An 18,579-nucleotide genomic window follows, 5' to 3' on the forward strand; every position below is an offset into this window, starting at 1 on the left:
GTAAAATGTTAGCTGTTAGCTTTATGATTAATAACCTAACCCCTGCTTTTAATGGAATGAAAAAGGTCTGCTTTTTGAAAAGATGTTATCATAGTTGTAGGAAGTAAGTTCCTGGGATCATCAGGTCTGTAATTGACAGTTTAAGTGACTTTTTTTAAGGTATATTTTATTACCCCACTAAAAGAAAAAGTTTTCATCTGGAAGTAGTCACATCAGTTTAAATATGTAAAAATACTAACCAGCATTTGTAAGTGTCAAAAATAGATTATATTCCATGTTTATATTAAACTTATTACTAGAAACCATGATGTGGGAACATAGTATATAATGCACTAAATAAATGGAATTGAGACCTTTGATTAAATCAGTGTATATTGAACTATCTTTGAAGAAAAAGGTTGCACTTAGTTTTTTGCTAGACTATAAATCTTAAAAATGTCTCTTCTTCCTCTCTTTTCTCAACACAGATGACCGTGAAGGAGCAGCAAGAGTGGAAGATTCCTCCCTGTATTTCAAACTGGAAAAATGCAAAGGTAATTAACTTGTCGTAAATTCAGTATCTTAGTCTTAGAACCTCCTGAAAAACACCCAGGAAGGACCTTCAGCCTGGGTTACTTTAGATGAAACCTCAGCATCTCATTTAGCTGAAGGTTTTCCAGAAGGAACACTCAACTTATATGACTTTTTTCTTTTTATGTTAATGTATTAGAAATGTTAGTGTTCCAGGCACATGAGTTCCATGTAGATTCTCCTGGTAAAATATAGTTATTGGAAACACATAGAGAAGGAATGAGTAGAATAAAGTAACATTTCAGTGAAAGATACTATTTTTTTAGAAAACTTAAACTTGTATCTGAAATTCTTCCTGAAAGGATGTAGGTCAATTTAAATAATCATATGACAAAACAAAATAAATGTTTGGATATATTCAGTGCTTTCATTTTTTAATTATTTATTTCTGTTTATAACAATGCATGCATAAATTATTTAAACCCTATGTATATCTACTAATCACCAAAAGAGTCATGAATAATCTGTAAAATACTGTGAAATAAGTTTCATAACCACTATTTCCTTTTCCTCCCAAATATTTCATGATTCTTTTTTTAATGGGTGAAAAAGACCACATCAATCCTTGATTTTAAATACAAATTATTCCTGAAAGGAATTTAGGGAATTCCCTGGCAGTCTAGTGGTTAAGACTCGGTGCTTTCACTGCCAGGGGACCAGTTTGATCCCTGCTTGGGTAACTGAGATCCAGCCCACAAGCCTTGCAGCACAGCCAAAAATAAGTTAGACACTCATCCTGAAACAGGAGGATTGTTGAGTAGTCTGGTTTGGTATACCATACATATATGTAGACATGTATAACTGTGAGGTATCGTGAGCTGTCTGTAACACTCCTTGAATTAGGAATAAAGACCATGGGCAGATCATTATTTAGCAGTCTCGTCAAAAGTCTGAAAGAAGAAAGCTAGCATGGAAGTTACATAAACATTCAGGCATATTCCTTGAGTTGTTGAAATAGGATGCAGAATTTCAAAACACGAATCTTAGTTGTCTAGCAGACTTTTATTTTTTTTCTGTTTACTAAAATGTGTAGAGTTCCAAGAATCTGATAAGTCATGAAATCAGTGCAGCAGATTAAGCTACCTATAGACACTATGATTTTAGTGCTTGCTTCTACCTTTGTATAACTGTTATATTTATTTGATGAGCAACTATTTAGCTATTTGGTAGTGACTTCCTTTTATTATAACCCAAGATTTAACATGAGAATCTGTTTTCCCAGAGCTTGCACTCTGAAATGCTGGTTCTTCTGCTTATTAACTCTATGACCTTGGGGACATTACCTAGGCTTTCTACCTCAGTGTCTTCATCTGTGAAATGGAAATAATAATGTTACCAGCCTTATAGAATTGCTGTGAAGGATAAATGAGGGCATAAATATTAAATGCTTAAACAGTCCTCCACACCAAGCCCTCAGTAGCTGCTACTACTGTGGCTTAATTATGAAAAGAGATGTAAGGAGAAAGAACTTAAAATGGTTGTCAAAATGGACATATATAAATCCAGTTTTAAAGACTCTGTTGTTGTTCTTTGGTGACCAGTGTTTTCTGCCTGCCTTCGTGCTAGGGTTATACAATTCCGTTAGATAAACGTCTGGCTGCCGATGGAAGAGGGCTGCAAACAGTTCACATCAATGAAAATTTTGCAAAACTGGCCGAAGCCCTCTACATTGCTGATCGAAAGGTTGGTCTGTTGTAATTAAGTTGTTTAATGCTCTTGATAATTTGTAAATCTGTTCAAAATTACCTAAGATACTGTTATTTGGGCTACATTGCTTAGTACCCAAAGAGGCTTTCGCCTGTGGTATGTGTTCCAGAGATGACATGTGCTGGTGGCAGTTCTGACCCAGTCTTGGCCTTTGTAGACTCATATACATACCCCACCAGTGGTGATTCATCTTCCCCACAACATTCTAGAATAATGGTGCTGCACTAGACTGATCCCATTTTGAGAAGGTTGGCACCTACTCTTCCTGGGTTTCATAATCTTTCCCTATTTCTCTTTGTCTTCCAAAAGATCAGTGGCATGGAATGGAAAATAAACATACTGATGTATTGAATGCTACAGAAAATGGCATTCATAGTATTGGCTGTCTGTTAATATTATGGTATTAATATGTGTCTTTTAAGTTTACATGCATCAGGGTATGGGCGTAGAATATACAAGAGTATATCTTCTGTGTCACAGTGAGCACCCTTATGTAAATTATTTCTTGCTCATCTATACTAAGGCTATATCTTGAGTTGGTCTGATTGATTTTGAAAACAGTACCAGTTCCTGTTATTGATATTGAAAATTGCTTTATTGCTTGTTTAATTTTATTTTTAGATTGTTTCTAAAATGAAACAGTGAAAAAGTGAAAAAGCATTAATGAAACACTGACTTAAAAGATTGATTGGAGTCAGAGTGAAAAAGCTGTTTGCAGTGTCATCTAGGCGAGTTATCTTTTGTAGACAAGAATCTTTGTTTTAATTAGCAGTAACAAATGTGAATTCTTCTAACTGTTCTTTCAAGCCAGAGTTTAGTCAGGAAATTAAATGACAGCTGTAATTCTTTATCCCTGATAGTATCTTATTTAACATCTAACTTCACTTACAGGCTCGTGAAGCGGTGGAAATGCGTGCTCAAGTAGAGAGAAAGATGGCTCAAAAAGAAAAGGAAAAACATGAAGAGAAACTTAGAGAAATGGCCCAGAAAGCCAGAGAGAGAAGAGCTGGGATCAAAACCCATGTGGAAAAAGGTATAACATACTCATTGTTGTTTAGTTGCTAAGTCATGTCCAACTGTTCGTGATCCCATGTACAGTAAGTAGCCCACCGGGCTCCTCTGTCCATGATATTTCCCAGGCAAGAAAACTGGAGTGGGTTGCTATTTCCTTCTGCAGGGGATCTTCCCACCCCAGGGATCAAACCTGGCATTGGCAGGCGATTGTTTACCACCTGGGAAGTCCCCAGGGAAGCCCTGACATACTCGTTACTAAATTGAATTTACTTTATGAATAATATTAACTCAATTTAGAAAATCTCAGCTGTTTTTTTAACTGCATGCAGAAGTAGTACATACATGTAAAGAAAATGTAGATACTTCAGAAATAATGTAGAAATGAAACAGTAATTTCTGCCTCATTAAGTGGAAGTAATAGAAAGTAAAGAATGTGTATTTAAATGTGGGCCTTTAATATGTGAGTACACCAGAAATTTTTAAAATTCTGAGCAGAATACTTTTAAAAATCACATATTATTCAAATGACAGGCTTAATTTTCTCTTTTCTGGAAACTTAGAGAAAAGAGATCTCAAACTGAACAATTCAGCTCACCCAATGGTAAACTTAATCCATAGTTTTTCTTTTAGGCCTTTAATCATTTTCTCTCTCGCTCTATTTAGTGATCTGCATAAATATTGTGGTATATGTGCTATATTAATTAGAGTGAGAAGACTAATTTTAATTCAGGAAAATTATGAGGGTAGTTTTCCTTTCAGTAATAATTCCTCATCTAGTATACTTACTCATTCAGTTCATGTTGAGCACCTACTAGGTGCAAGGATTTCATCTAAACACAGAGTTTTCTGCTAGTCAGGTAGGGGATATAGCAGTGAACATTTTAGGGAATGTAGACAGACAAAAAAAATGTTAATCATATAGTGTATTAGAAGATAATAGTCACTATGAGGGAAAAAAAGAGGAGTATGTAAAAGTGCCAGAAGGAGGGAGTGGTCAGAATAGACCTCACTTCCGAGATGGTAACTTTAACAAAAACCACTTGAAGAAAGTAAGGAAGTGAGCCATGTGGATACCTAAGGGAAGAGCATCCCAGATAGAAGGAACAGCCAGTGCAGAGGCCCTGAGCTGGGAGTGTATCTGGTGTGTTCAAGGAAAAGCAGGAGGCCAGGATGGCTGGATTAGACCTAGAAAGCTAAGTAGAGGAGATGAGGTGTCAGAGTAGTTAGGGCGAAGTGGCCAGATCTTGTGTGCCTTTTATAGCTTTTACTTCAAGTAACAAGGGAAGCAATTTGAAGAGTCTAGAGCAGGATGACATGATCTTGCATATGTTAGAAGGCAATGGAATGGTTATTTGGAGGAGCAGGAACACCGTTGGAAAGCTATTGCAATAATCCAGATAAGAGATAATAGCAGGAGGTAGGTAGTGAAAATATGCCCGGTACCAGGTGTGATTTGAAAGTAGAGCTGACAGAATTTGCTTATGGATTCGGCAGAAGGAGAGAAAAGGAGTCAAAGATGACTCCAGAACTTTTGACCTAAACAACTGAGAAGGATTGAATTGCTTCTACTAATATTGATAAGACTACACTGTGGAGAGATTTGGGAGGGAAAGATAAGGAATTTAGTTGTGGACACGTTAAGTTTAAAATGGAGGTGTCACAGATGTACAGAACAGACTCTTGGACTCTGTGGGAGAAGGCGAGGGTGGGATGTTCTGAGAGAACAGCATCGAAACATGTATATTATCTAGGGTGAAACAGATCACCAGCCCAGGTGGGATGCATGAGACAAGTGCTCGGGGCTGGTGCACTGGGAAGACCCAGAGGGATGGGGTGGGGAAGGAGGTGGGAGGGGGGATCAGGATGGGGAATACATGTAAGTCCATGGCTGATTCATGTCAATGTATGGCAAAAACCACTACAATATTGTAAAGTAATTAGCCTCCAACTAATAAAAATAAATGAAAAAATAAAATGGAGGTGTCAAGCAGGTAATTGGTTATAGGAGTCTAGAGTTGAAGGGAAGTAATGAAGGTTCTGGCTAGTAACCCACTTCCTTGCATATGTATATATAAATGTCTTAATGGGGCATGATATAAAAGAACCTACCTGTTGTAACCTAGCCACTGAAGATAACTCAGAGTAAAACCTCTCTGTATCTAAGTTCTCTAAACTGATTAAAAAAAAAAAGGATGGTTCTTGAGAAGTTCGTTAAAATTTTTAAAAATCCTCTTGCCAAATAAGAACTTACTATTTATTACGTGCTTATTATGGCAGGTACCTCTCTGAGTACTATATTACTTTATATAATCCCTACAGCAGCCCTATGCAGTGGTTCTGTTACTGTGACTATTTTACAGAGGAGGTGACAAAGGCTGAGAGCGGTCAAGTAATGGGTATAATTTCACATTGTTGATCTGTCATAGAAACAGGATTTGAACCCAGACAATCTGACTCCAAAGCTCAAGGTCTATACTATATTCCTTCTGTACCTGCACTATATCCCTTCAGCCTGGAGAGGGTAGAGAAAATGAAGATAGATATAGACACAGTAGATGAGATTAGGTGCAACAAGCCCCAATGTATCATGAGTAAAAGGTTCTTTATTTGAAGTAAGACTTTGAAAATATAAGGATGAACTTTGCAAATTCTTTTTTCTGGCATTTTATTATGAAAATTTTAAAATACATAGAAATATTCTCTTGTTCAGAATATTAATAGTGATAAATACAGTGATAAAGTCATTTTCACCTGTGTCCACAGAGGACGGGGAGGCACGTGAGAGGGATGAAATCCGGCATGACCGGAGAAAGGAGAGACAGCATGACCGGAACCTCTCCAGGGCAGCTCCAGACAAGAGGTAGGTGCTCTCTGAGGTCAGTGTGAATTGGGAAGAGTGGCCTTTGTGAGCCTTCTAGAGAGGAGTGTTAGTCCACTGAAACCAGTTTTGCTTCTCTTCTTCCTCTTCAGGTTGATAGCTTCATAAACTAGCACCTATTTTCTTGCCCTAAACTGCTTAGTCTGCTTTAGCAGAAGGACTGACTGTGCCTGAAAGTGAGCTTTTCTTCCATTACCTTGTATTGTCAGCTAGGGTTGAGAAGGATGGGGATACACAAAAAGGGAATTCAGATCTTATTTATGAAGAAGAAAGTAGTGGATATGCCTGTTCTGGTCTGTTCTTTTCCTGCTTCAAACGGTGAGACAGGTTGATTTATCCTGTGCCTGCTCCTCTAGACAGGAAATAAGCTGCTGGACCTTTATTGAGGTCCTTTCACATGCAGAATACTGTACTGAGTGAGTACAGTGGGGGAGAAGAGCAGCTTTTGTAAGAAGTTAAAGTCAGCCTCTTTTCATGAGCTGCTGCTGCTAAGTCGCTTCATTCGTGTCCGACTCTGTGCGACCCCATAGACGGCAGCCCACCAGGCTCCGCTGCCCCTGGGATCCTCCAGGCAAGAACACTGGAGTGGGTGGCCATTTCCTTCTCCAATGCATGAAAGTGAAAAGTGAAAGTGAAGTCACTCAGTCATGTCTGACTCTTCGCGACCCCATGGACTGCAGCCTACCAGGCTCCTCCATCCATGGGATTTTCCAGGCAAGAGTACTGGAGTGGGGTGCCATTGCCTTCTCCGCTTTCCATGAGCAGTTTCACTTAAAATTCAGAAAGATAGAGCTAGCATATGAAATTACTTGGGAAAACTGACAGAACGCTCTTAATAAGTACAAACTTAAAGGAAATACATGTATGAACACTTGGAATAAAGTAAAAATGGATTCGTGAAGTTTGTGGTTCGCCAAAGGCCGAGGACTGAAATTGATGAAAAGTTGAAGAACTGCTGTAATACAAGAGGTGGAATTCTGAGTGAGGGTTAAATGCAAATGTAAAACATTTTCTTTCCAAATGAGCAGTTTTGCATGCTCTCATCCTCCTGTGAGCTGTTACAATCTGTTTTTTTAGGTCATATCTTAAACAGATTCCTGCTGGTGATATTCTTTGTTGTTTAATGGCATATTTCATCTCCTTGAATAAGTGAAGTCTTGGAAAAGCAGAAAATCTGAATTTAGAGTTTAAATGTACAGTACAGGACAGAAAGGAATGAAATGTGAACGTACACAGTTAATGATACTCTCAGTCTGAAATCCCTAAGCTGTAGATATCAAAATGGCTCTGTAGATGAGTAGAGCCCTTAAAACCAGTAAAGTGACTGAGAATTGATAAAATAGAAAAGCTTTAAACTTGTGCTTGGATGAAAATTAGATCGTCCATAGAAATCATTTTAAGACCTGAACCTCTAGTAAAGTAAGTGATGACAGTTATCATGGTATCATTGTGATGCAGATTACATACATACCAAAACAGCAGAGGAATTAAGTTCATCTGAATGTCAAACATCATACTGAGTAATCCAGTCATTAGACATATTTTTCTCAAACTTCTAATAGGATAAAATTACTAAATGTTGTTAGGTAAAAATTGAAAGTGATTCATGTGATATACCTAATTTGCATCCAGTCCCCCTAACCCTTTATTATAATAGCAGATACAGACCATATAGCAGTTTCATATCTCAACATGTGTTACAAGAAGATTGCTTGTATTAAGAATTATTCTTTTGAGAAAGGACATCCTCTTCTGTAGGTGCTGTTGGAAAAACTGGACAGCTACATGCAAAAGAAGGAAAACCTTATACCATGCACAAAAACTAACTCAAAATCAATTAAAGGTTTGAATGTAAGACTTTAAATCACAAAATTCCTAGAACACATAGGTAGTAAACCCTTTGACACTGGTCTTAGCAGTGATTTTGTGACTCTGACTCCAAAGGCAAAGGAAACAAAGAAATAAACAAATGGGACTGTATCAGACTAAAGACTTCCACATGATGAAGGAAGCCATCATCAGAATAAACAGGTAGCCTACTGAGGGGGAGAAGATACTTGCAAATCATATATTCGACAGGAGGTTAATATCCAAGCTATAGAAAGAACTCCAACAGCTCAACTAAAAACAACCCAGTTAAATGGGCAGAGGATCTGAATAGACATTTTTCCAAAGAAGACATGCAAATGGTCAACAGGCACATGAAAAAATAATCAACATCACTAATTATGAGGAAATGCAAATCAAAATCACACACTTGTTAGAATGGCTGTTATCGGAAAGACAAGAAATAGCAAGCATTGGAGAGGATGTAGAGAAAAGGGAACCCTCATGCACTGTTGGTGGGAGTATAAATTGGTGCAGTCAATATGGAAAACACTATGGAGATTCCTCAATATATTAATAAAATTGCCATATGATCCAGCTTTTCCACTTCTGGGTATTTATCCAAAGAATATGAAACACTAATTCAAAAAGTATATGCATCCTTATGATCACTGCAGCATTATTTATAGTACTCAAGATGTGAAAGCAGGCTAAGTACCCATAAACAGATAAAGGGGTGTGTGTGTGTGTGTGTGTGTGTGTGTGTGTACACACTAGAATAGAACTCAGCCATTTAAAAAAAAAAAAAAGAACTCAGCCATAAAAGCTGAAATCTTGCTGTCTGTGATAACCTGGGTGAACCTTGAGGGTATTATGCTAAGTGAAATAAGTCAGAGAAAGAGAAACAGGGTGTGATTTCACTTACTTGAAATCTACAAAAACCAAAATAAACAAAAATTCATAGAGAGAACAGATTGGTGGTTACCAGAGAAGAGGGTTGAGGAATTAGTGAAATGGGTGGAGGTCACTTGTATGGTGATTGACAGTAACTAGACTTTGGTGGTAATCACTGTGTAGTGTTTACAGATGTCAAATTATAATGTTGTAGTCCTAAATTTTTCCTCAAGGGAAAAAAAAGTCTCTGAGCAGTTCTTTTCTGTATCAGGAATGCCTAATTATAAAACCCTCTCTCTTCCAATAATCATGTATCTGAAATACTGTAAGAAATGCCATCCTAATTATGCCTTATCAAGGAATATATATGTTCATAAGATGTGAACTGGACATATTTGTTTCCTCTGCTTCTGATAATGGTTGTACTGAAGTTGAAATTCAGCTTGTCTGTGAAGAAGTTTCAGTTTGCAGCATGGTATTTCAAAACAGGTCGAAACTGCAGAGAAATGAAAATCGAGACATCAGTGAAGTCATTGCTCTTGGTGTGCCCAACCCTCGGACTTCCAATGAAGTTCAGTATGACCAAAGGCTCTTCAACCAATCCAAGGTACACAGAGTCTAGAAATAGCATCTCTTAAGTGTTGATATAAATACAGTCTTCAGGGAAAAGAAAATTAGCATATGAGACATTTGCATCAGCCTAAGGTATGCTGGTGTGATGGGAAAAAAAAAATTAGAAGTTGCATATTGTAACTTAAGAAACAAGTTAGAATAGCTCTTAGAGTTGGCTAGGATTTGAGACACTGTTAGAAAATGAAAGAAATTAGGTGGTAAAACTTGGTGCTGGTATGTAAGTCTTTCATTTCTAGGCTAGAGCCAGTGTCCTATAAAAAGTGTCTCTTGGGTTATTTTTTGTGGATATTTGCAAAAATAATTTTTTTAATGCTATAAAAACACAAATTTGGGGTATTTGAAAAATGAAGCTATAAAACCAAAGTACTCATCAGAAAGTCTGATTTCTAGTATCAGTTGTCATTAACTAGCTAGAACACCTTAGGCCTGAGGAAGTGCCTTTATGTTTTAATTCACCCAGCATTGATTATTTACAGTGCGATCAAAGGTAGACGTGTCTTAACACTCAAGGAACCTGCAAGTCTACTGGAAAAGACAGATACGTGTATATAAATAAAGACAAGGCGGACTGTGCTAAGAATACAGAAGTATAAATGTCTACTGGGATATAGAGGGGTCCCATCACCCCCTGCAAGGCTGGGAGTCACCCTGCGGATTGTTCCAGCAAACATGCTGAGAGCATGGTATCCGAGTCACAGCAGGACAGACTCACAGACCCACCAGGGGGTGACAGGGTACACACACCCCCCCAGCACGACTGTAACCACATCAGGAGAACCCAGGTCCTCGCCCTGACCCTGCACCAGCTGAGTCAGGGCCTGGCTTCCTGTTTCTAGGCCATAACCATGGTCCAACAGAGACCATGACCCCTCACACCCCAGGAGACTGTTTCGTGAATAACAAAGTCTACCTTTGAAACAAAAAAAAAATAAAAGTTGTGATGAAAAGTTTTATCAAAAGGCACATTCTTACATTAATGAACCATCACAAAACAAGTTTGTTGACTTGAGATTTGCATTGAGAATATTAATTGTATTATGCTTCAACAGTGTTCTCACACAGTTAAGGGGTTTAACATTATTACTGTAAATGGTGTCAGATAAAATGCTTTGCAGTTCTTTGATCTTGCCACTGTGTCTGCACAAATGGATTGTCAAGTGCCTGCTTATACTAGTATCCTCCAATTTTAAAGACCACTTTGCTAAAACAGTTGTTAATGAGTACCATATTTAATGTAAGGACCCAAAGGTGATATGAAGAAAAAAGAATGACTGTGACCATTTTTGTTTTTTTAATTGAAGGATAATTGCTTTACAGACTTTTGTTTGCTGTCAGACCTCAACATGAATCAGCCATAGGTATACATATATCCCCTCCTGTGACCATTTTTTAATAACCTTTTAAATTTGTAGTTCAGATTGTTGAACATGTAAGCTGTAAATGAGCAAGGGTTTACTCTTCCTAAGAATGTAATCCGATTCAACTTTTAATAAAAACATGTACACTTTTAATGTCTATTTTTCCACAGGGTATGGACAGTGGTTTTGCAGATGGAGAAGACGAAATTTACAATGTTTATGACCAAGCCTGGAGAGGTGGAAAAGATATGGTCCAGAATATTTACAGGCCCAGTAAAAATCTGGACAAGGACATGTATGGAGATGACCTAGAAGCCAGAATAAAGACTAACAGGTACCAGGGCTGACCGCTCAGTTTTAACATCTACGCCAGTGAAAATAAAGTGGTTCATAGTCATTTCTCTTTTTCCCTAGGTTTGTTCCCGATAAGGAGTTTTCAGGTTCAGACCGTAGACAAAGAGGCCGAGAAGGACCAGTTCAGTTTGAGGAGGATCCTTTCGGTTTGGACAAATTTTTGGAAGAAGCCAAGCAACACGGTGGCTCTAAAAGACCCTCAGATAGCAGCCGTCCCAAGGAACATGAGCATGAAAGCAAGAAGAGGAGGAAGGAGTAGATACTTTGTTCAGAGTGAACGAACTGTTATTGATAACCCTAATGATGCAAGTCATATGGGGAACACTTTGTACATGGCCAGGATAAAAACCAAATCTGGGTGTCAGAGCCCAGCACTACTTTTTATTACAGGAGAGGGAGGGGGGTATGGAAAAGTTCTACTTTGAATTATTTAGTTTTTTTAAAAATGGGTTGTGTTTGTGCTTCTCCCACCTTTTGGCATTTATAGAAAATACTGCCCCACACATGAAATTAAGGCCACTTCCTTTCAAGTGACATTAGTACTTTGGGGTTAATATTTTGTCTAAAAATGACTGCTTATGAATAAAGTGACCCCCGTCATAGCAAGTAGAAAGAAGGATGTTCACATATTGGAACTGTCCTGCCAAATGATGTTTGCCCCTGTTGTGCTCTGTTAATCTGGAGTGGGGAAAGTAAGCTCTTGCTTGGTGCAACTATTTGTTTCAAATAAAAACATTTAGACAAAACTTCCTCTTTTATTTACTTTATTCAGTAGGCAGTGAGGGTCTCAAAAATCTTTCTCTTCATCAGATGTTTGGTCTCCTTGTAAAGCTTTGGGTTTTTGAGGTTGAACATGGAGCTGGGGGAAAACAAAAAATTTCAGCACTATAAGGAAAGTCAATGTCTGCAAAAACATTAAAACTGAAAACTGCTGTTCTATGAGGGATCAGCATCAGTGAGCCAAAGGATGTTATTTGTTCCTTGTACTTAAGGCTCCCTGAACTCCCATTAAAAATTGTAAATCAGTCTGGCCCAAGGTCACATCAGTTCAGTTCAGTTAAGCTCAGTCGTGTCCGACTCTGCGACCCCATGAACTGCAGCACGCCAGGGTTCCCTGTCCATCACCAACTCCCAGAGCTTGCTCAAACTCATATCCATCCAGTTGGTGATGCCATCCAACCATCTCATCCTCTGTTGTCCCCTTCTCCTCCTGCCTTCAATCTTTCCTAGCATCAGGGTCTTTTCTAATGAGTCAGTTCTTCGCATCAGGTGGCCAAAGTATTAGAGCTTCAGCATCAATCCTTCCAATGAATATTCAGGACTGATTTCCTTTAGGATGGACTGGTTGGATCTCCTTGCAAGTCCAAGGGACTCTCAAAAGAGTCTTCTCAAGGTCACATAGTAAGTGGGAAAGTCAGTATTTCAACCAAGGTCTCCCTGCTGTTTCCACTGTTCCCTGTCCCATGTATCTTGCTAACTATTAAAGTGTCTTCTTGTACTTAAGTTTCCAGACCTTTTAGAACTGGGAACTCTCCCACCTTCACCATTCTTTAACAAACATTAAGTTACAAATTGTCCAAAATCCCTGTCATTTCACACTTCTGACCTATTTAACTGGTATACAGAAAACTCACATGATATGATACAGAAACATATTTACCTTTACTCCATCAATAACATGATTTTCCTGTTGTAGTGCATTGTGAAGTTCTTCTTCTGAAGAAAAGTGAATCCAACCCATACCTTTGTGAAAGCCAGTCTCTTTGTCCTTAAAAATTCAAAATTTAGGAAGAAATTAATAATCATGCATGAACTTGAGAAAGTTTCCAGGTGTTCCAAATCAAACCACCAACTTTTTCACCTGCCTAAATGGAATACAAGACATTTTAATTAAAAAGTATCAAAAACCCTGCTTTAATACAAATACTCTCTTATTTGCCCAAAGCTTAATCTCTCTTAATCTTAACATACTCTCTAAAACATGAGTAAAGTGCTTTCTGTGTTGTTCGAGATAAAAACGACACTAGTGGCAATAGTCAAGGGAAATTTTGATAAAGAAGTACTCTTCCTGTTTCTAACTCACTTCTAGAAACTAGGAAATTAAGCCTTCAAACCTAAGTGCATTTATGGTAATTTCTGAAACTAATCACTCTCATCACGACTATCACCATATCATCACTTGCTCCTGAGGAAAAAGGAAAAGTTACCTTTACTTACCTAGTTTAGACTTCTGGGTTAATTTAAGCAATCCTACTACTTTTGTGCAAAAGACAGGAGTGCTTATCATCCAACCTATACATCAGATTCTGGCTTCCCTATATTTTCCTGTAATGTACACATTAATTTTCCTACGAATCAAAGACTTCTCTTATTTAAAATCTGTTAACTCCAGGTCCTAAGTTATTATTCTTGATACTTTTAAGAGGTAAATGGCAACCAAGAGAAATGTTACTTTTTGGAGAAACTTTTTTTAATATTCCTCAAAAAACTCTCAACTTCATACACTTTGTAAAACTATTTTTTCAAGCTTACTGATTTTCATGTCTGTAATACACATGCCTCATTATTTTAATCAGCTATAAAAATGCCATTGTATCAGTGAATTAATATCTATTCAACCAACCCCACTGATGAACACTTACCTTCTTTCCAATTATATTACTAAACAATGCTGTTCTGAACATCCCTCACCTCACATTTCTGTAAAATCTATCTCTAGAAATGGAACCTCTAGATCAAAGCAAATTCTCTTTTCTTTTTGCTACTTACTTTTTATTTTGGCTGCACTGGGTCTTTATGGCAGCACACAGGCTTTCTCTAGAGTCAAAGGCAAATCTTAAAATGTTGACAGATTTTGCCAAATTACCCTTCAGAGACAGTATCAGTTAAACTCAACAATTTCAGTACCAGTTTCCCTATACCTTCACTAGGGCTGGATATGCATAACCTGTTAGATCTTTGTAAGGCAAGTAACGTTAAGCCAATAGTTAAGAATTTAAGTTACTTAAAGTTGATATTTTACCACAGCCTTTTCAGTGCCATGAGGAAAAAAGCAATTTTAGTGAAGCATGTGTAAACTGTAAGTCTACTCATGTCACACACCCCAAAACACAGTAATTTATGAAAGTCCACAGAAAAATACAGCTTAGGATAAAGAACAAATTTATACAGTGATTTTTTTTTTTAAGACTTTTTTCTTTTAAGTAAAGAACTCTATTACTTTATTTACTTAATTATTTTTGCAGGATGTTTGTTCTCCAACCAGAGATTGAACCCACACCCTTGGCAGTTGAGAGAACAAAGTCCTAACCACTGGACCGCCAGGGAATTACCATAGATTGATTTTTAAACCCTCAGGAGGAAGCAAAGAAAATGTAACAAACAGAAACAGCAAAAGCACTCAACCTGGGCTTCCCTAGTGGCTCAATGGTAAAGACTCCACCTGCCAATGTTGGCAGGAGACGCTTGTTTGATCCTTTGTCTGGGAAGATCCCACATGTCCTGGGGCAACTGAGCCTGTCCACAACCACTGAGCCTGCGCTCTAAAGCCCAGGAGCCGCAACTGAGCCCATCTGCCACAACTCCTGAAGCCCGCATGCTGCAGAATCTATGCTCTGAAATGAGAAGCCACTGCAATCAGAAGAGAAGCCCGTGCAGCAACCAAAACCTAGCACATCCAAAACACTCAACTCAGTGAGGATAAAGATTAAAATTTTCTCCACCAGTTAAGTTTTATGATAAATGATCCTCTACTCTCTCAAAGTCCTTAATACTGTAATAGACAAAATTCCAAAATGGCCCCAAGACCTCCATGTGTTCCACCATGTTACCCCCTGTATAATCCCCTCCCCCTGCATGTGGGCAGGACCTATGACATGCTTCTAACCAAAAGAATACAGTAAAAGTGACAGGATGTTGCTTCCTTGAACAGGAAGATGGGGTGTCCCTCTGAAGACTAAATTATAAAACTATCTCAGCAGACTAGAGAAACTCAGTGCTGACTCTGAAGCAAGCTGCCATGTTGGGACAGGGCCTACATGAGAGGAATGTAACAAGGTAACAAGCTGGGTAACAAGCAACTGCAGGTAGTTCAAGGACCTGAGACCAGCCTCCAGCTGAAAGCCAGCAAGAATGCAGATACCCCAGCCCTACAGTTGAAAGACGAATTCTACCAAAACCTGAGGGAGCTGGGAAATCAATCTTTCCCGGCTGAGCCTCTTCAGTGGACAGACACCTGGATTGCCTCTTATGTGAATCCCTGAACAGAGGACCTAGCAAAGCTATGCCTGGACTCCTGATCTCTATAATCTGTGAAATAATGTGTATGTGTTGTTTTGGGCCATTACATTTGTGATAATTTTATGCAACAATAAAAAAAACTAACACAAATGCCTCGAATACCTAGGATAAGGCTTTTTGTTTTGTTTTTTAAATCAGTACCACCCATAATTTAATCAACAAAGACTGAACAGCTTCACTCCATTACCAATTCATGTAAACTGATATGCTTTGACAAAGAATAATAAAAAATTAGAGGAAAACATTATTGCTTTTTTAAAAAAAGGTAATACTCACAAAAGGAACAGTGCACTTTCTTACATGGCCAAATTGTGCAAAGTGTTCTCTCAGCTCACCTGTATAAGAAAAGAAAACATATTTTTTAAGTTGTTATTGTTTTATCCTCCATCCTAGATTGAGATAGAAACCAAGAGGGGTCCTAGAGCCCCCAAACTCCTTGTGAACAAGTGCTAGTTTGTATTTCCTTGCAGCTTTTAAGATCCAGGAAACCATTATGGTATTGATTATAAAGCTGTAATGTACCAGATTTGGGGAGGTATTGGGGTGGGGGGACATGGACAGATAAACTGCTGAGTTGACTTAGTCTTCATCTCCAGCAAGTGCTGAGTCTTCACCATACCAGGTACTAGCTAAATGCATGGATTAAAATCCTCGTGAGATGATCACACAGGAAACAGTTAAACAATCACAATACTGTGTGTTGTTAGCTATATTAGAGATTTCCAAATAAAATCTCAATCTCAAGAATATCTGCAAAAGTGACCATGGATTTTACATTTTGGTGAGCAAATGTAAAAACCTTAACTCAAAACTACAGTTGACAAAAAGCAGTGTTGGTAACAGAAGTCAGTACTGATCACTCCCCAACTCTATGTCCAGCCTAAGCCTCTCCCATGAGCTTAATTTTTGTAATCATGAAAACAATTGTCATTTATTGAGTACTTATCCTGTATTGAGTACAAGTCTAAGCACTTGTGTTTACAAATAAATTCATTTAATACAATCAACACCCCTAGGAGAAACGTATTATTGACTCCATTTTATGGTTGTTGAAACTGAGGCACAGTCGTGAGCCATTTTCCCCCAATTATGTTCCCTTAGGTACACATCTTAGGTTTTGAACTGTGGTGTTGGAAAAGACTCTTGAGAGTGCCTTGGACTGCAAGGAGGCCCAACCAGTCCATCCTAAAGGAAATTAGTCCTGAATATTCATTGGAAGGACTGATGCTGAAGCTGAAACTTCAATACTTTGGCCACCTGATGCGAAGAACTGACTCATTAGAAAAGACCCTGATGCTAGGAAAGATTGAAGGCGGGAGGAAAAGGGAACGACAAAGGATGAAGTAGTTGGATGGCATCATTGACTCAATGGACATGAGTTTGGGTAGACTCCGGTAATTGGTGATAGACAGGGAGGCCTGGCGTGCTGCAGTCCATGGGGTCACAAAGAGTCGGACACAACTGAGCGACTGAACTGAACTGAACTAGGTTACACAACTACCTAAAGGCCAAGTTGGAATGCTAACCCAAGGGGAACCACTTCGGAGTGCATTTCTCAATCTATACACAACGTCCCCTGTCCAGCTAACAGAGAACTCACAGGTTTCTGAAACTAAACACATTTAAACTTTACTCATCTTCTTTCGATGTGCTTCTCCTACATTCTAATCACCAAATTCACCAACATTAAAAACCTGGAGGTCATTCCTCCCTTTCCCCCATTCCGTACTCTTCCCCATTTAAGCCGCCACAAAATCTATCCATTATTCTTTGGTTAACATAAGTGGACCCGACCCCCTCCTTCTATAACTACCCTGAAGTCTTCACTTTTGAACTAAACTACTGAAACTACCTCTTGTCACGCTGAATCCGCCCCCACGCTGCAATCAAAACAACCGATTCTAAATCATAAATCTTAACAGTTTCGAAGTTCAGTTCAGTTTAGTCGCTCAGTCGTGTCCGACTCTTTGCGACCCCATGGACTGCAGCACGCCAGGCCTCCCTGTCCATCACCAACTGCCAGAGTCCACCCAAACCCATGTCCATCGAGTCGATGATGCCATCCAACCATCTCATCCTCTGTCGTCCCTTTCTCCTCCTGCCCTCAATCTTTCCCAGCATCAGGGTCTTTTCAAATGAGTCAGTTCTTAGCATCAGGTGGCCACAGTACTGGAGTTTCAGCTTCAACATCAGTCCTTCCAATGAACACCCAGGACTGATTTCCTTTAGGATGGACTCGTTGGATCTCCCTGCAGTCCAAGGGACTCCCAAGAGTCTTCTCCAACACCACAGTTCAAAAGCATCAATTCTTCGGTGCTCAGCTTTCTTTATAGTCCAACTCTCACATCCATACATGACCACTGGAAAAACCATAGCCTTGACTAGACGGACCTTTGTTGGCAAAGTAATGTCTCTGCTTTTCAATATGCTGTCTAGTTTGGTCATAACTTTTCTTCCAAGGAGCAAGCGTCTTTTAATTTCATTGCTGCAATCACCATCTGCAGTGATTTTGGAGCCCAGAGAAATAAAGTCAGCCACTGTTTCCACTGTTTGCCCATCTATCTGCCATGAAGTGATGGGACCAGATGCCATGATCTTAATTTTCTGAATGTTGTTTCCAAGTAATTAAAGCTTTAAACTCCGAAAGGCTGGAGACGGTGAATGGGTGTCCCAAAAGCTCAAAAGGCATCCCTTAAACGGCTAATTGCAGACAAAATTTCTTTCTACTCACTGGCTTGCTCAGGAGCACACTCAGCCTCCTTAATCCAGCCACCACGCGGATTTAAGTGCTTCGCAGCAATCAAGGCTTTTCAGGATTGCTCGGACCTAAAAATTCCGCCCGCCTCTACTACATTTCCAACTTACTTGAGGCCGCCGTCCAGGGAATTTTTCTGACAAACGCAACCGGTCGGCTGATATTCGTTCTTAGCGCCATAGCGCCCCTCGCAGCAGAAGCCGCCATCTTTAGGCTGAAGAACTTCTAGTGACCTGAGGTCACGACCCCGGAAGAGCCTGCCTAATCCGGAGCACGGAAATCAGCTTCCG

General features: G+C 39.0%; 2 protein-coding genes across 2 annotated transcripts in view; one reads left to right on the forward strand and one right to left on the reverse strand.

Moving 5' to 3' along the window:
- Nucleotides 1-11,981, forward strand: part of SNW1 (SNW domain containing 1) — a 30,442-nt gene extending 18,461 nt beyond the window's left edge. The window contains exons 8-14 of the mRNA XM_061156520.1: nucleotides 468-533; nucleotides 2,137-2,253; nucleotides 3,169-3,310; nucleotides 6,055-6,151; nucleotides 9,380-9,497; nucleotides 11,052-11,215; nucleotides 11,296-11,981. Coding sequence (XP_061012503.1) covers nucleotides 468-533; nucleotides 2,137-2,253; nucleotides 3,169-3,310; nucleotides 6,055-6,151; nucleotides 9,380-9,497; nucleotides 11,052-11,215; nucleotides 11,296-11,494 — 903 coding nt within the window. The 3' untranslated portion in view covers nucleotides 11,495-11,981. The remainder of the gene's footprint in view (nucleotides 1-467; nucleotides 534-2,136; nucleotides 2,254-3,168; nucleotides 3,311-6,054; nucleotides 6,152-9,379; nucleotides 9,498-11,051; nucleotides 11,216-11,295) is intronic.
- Nucleotides 6,145-18,550, reverse strand: SLIRP (SRA stem-loop interacting RNA binding protein). The gene is made up of 5 exons (XM_061156524.1): nucleotides 18,400-18,550; nucleotides 15,811-15,869; nucleotides 12,896-13,003; nucleotides 11,999-12,094; nucleotides 6,145-9,386 (listed from the first exon to the last, which is right to left on the reverse strand). Exons 1-4 carry the CDS (start codon nucleotides 18,494-18,496, stop codon nucleotides 12,023-12,025), a joined length of 336 nt encoding a protein of 111 aa, XP_061012507.1. The 5' UTR covers nucleotides 18,497-18,550; the 3' UTR covers nucleotides 6,145-9,386; nucleotides 11,999-12,022.
- Nucleotides 18,551-18,579: the final 29 nt, after the last annotated feature.

This window comes from Dama dama, chromosome 12, assembly GCF_033118175.1.
Source record: "Dama dama isolate Ldn47 chromosome 12, ASM3311817v1, whole genome shotgun sequence".
Taxonomy (NCBI): domain Eukaryota; kingdom Metazoa; phylum Chordata; class Mammalia; order Artiodactyla; family Cervidae; genus Dama; species Dama dama.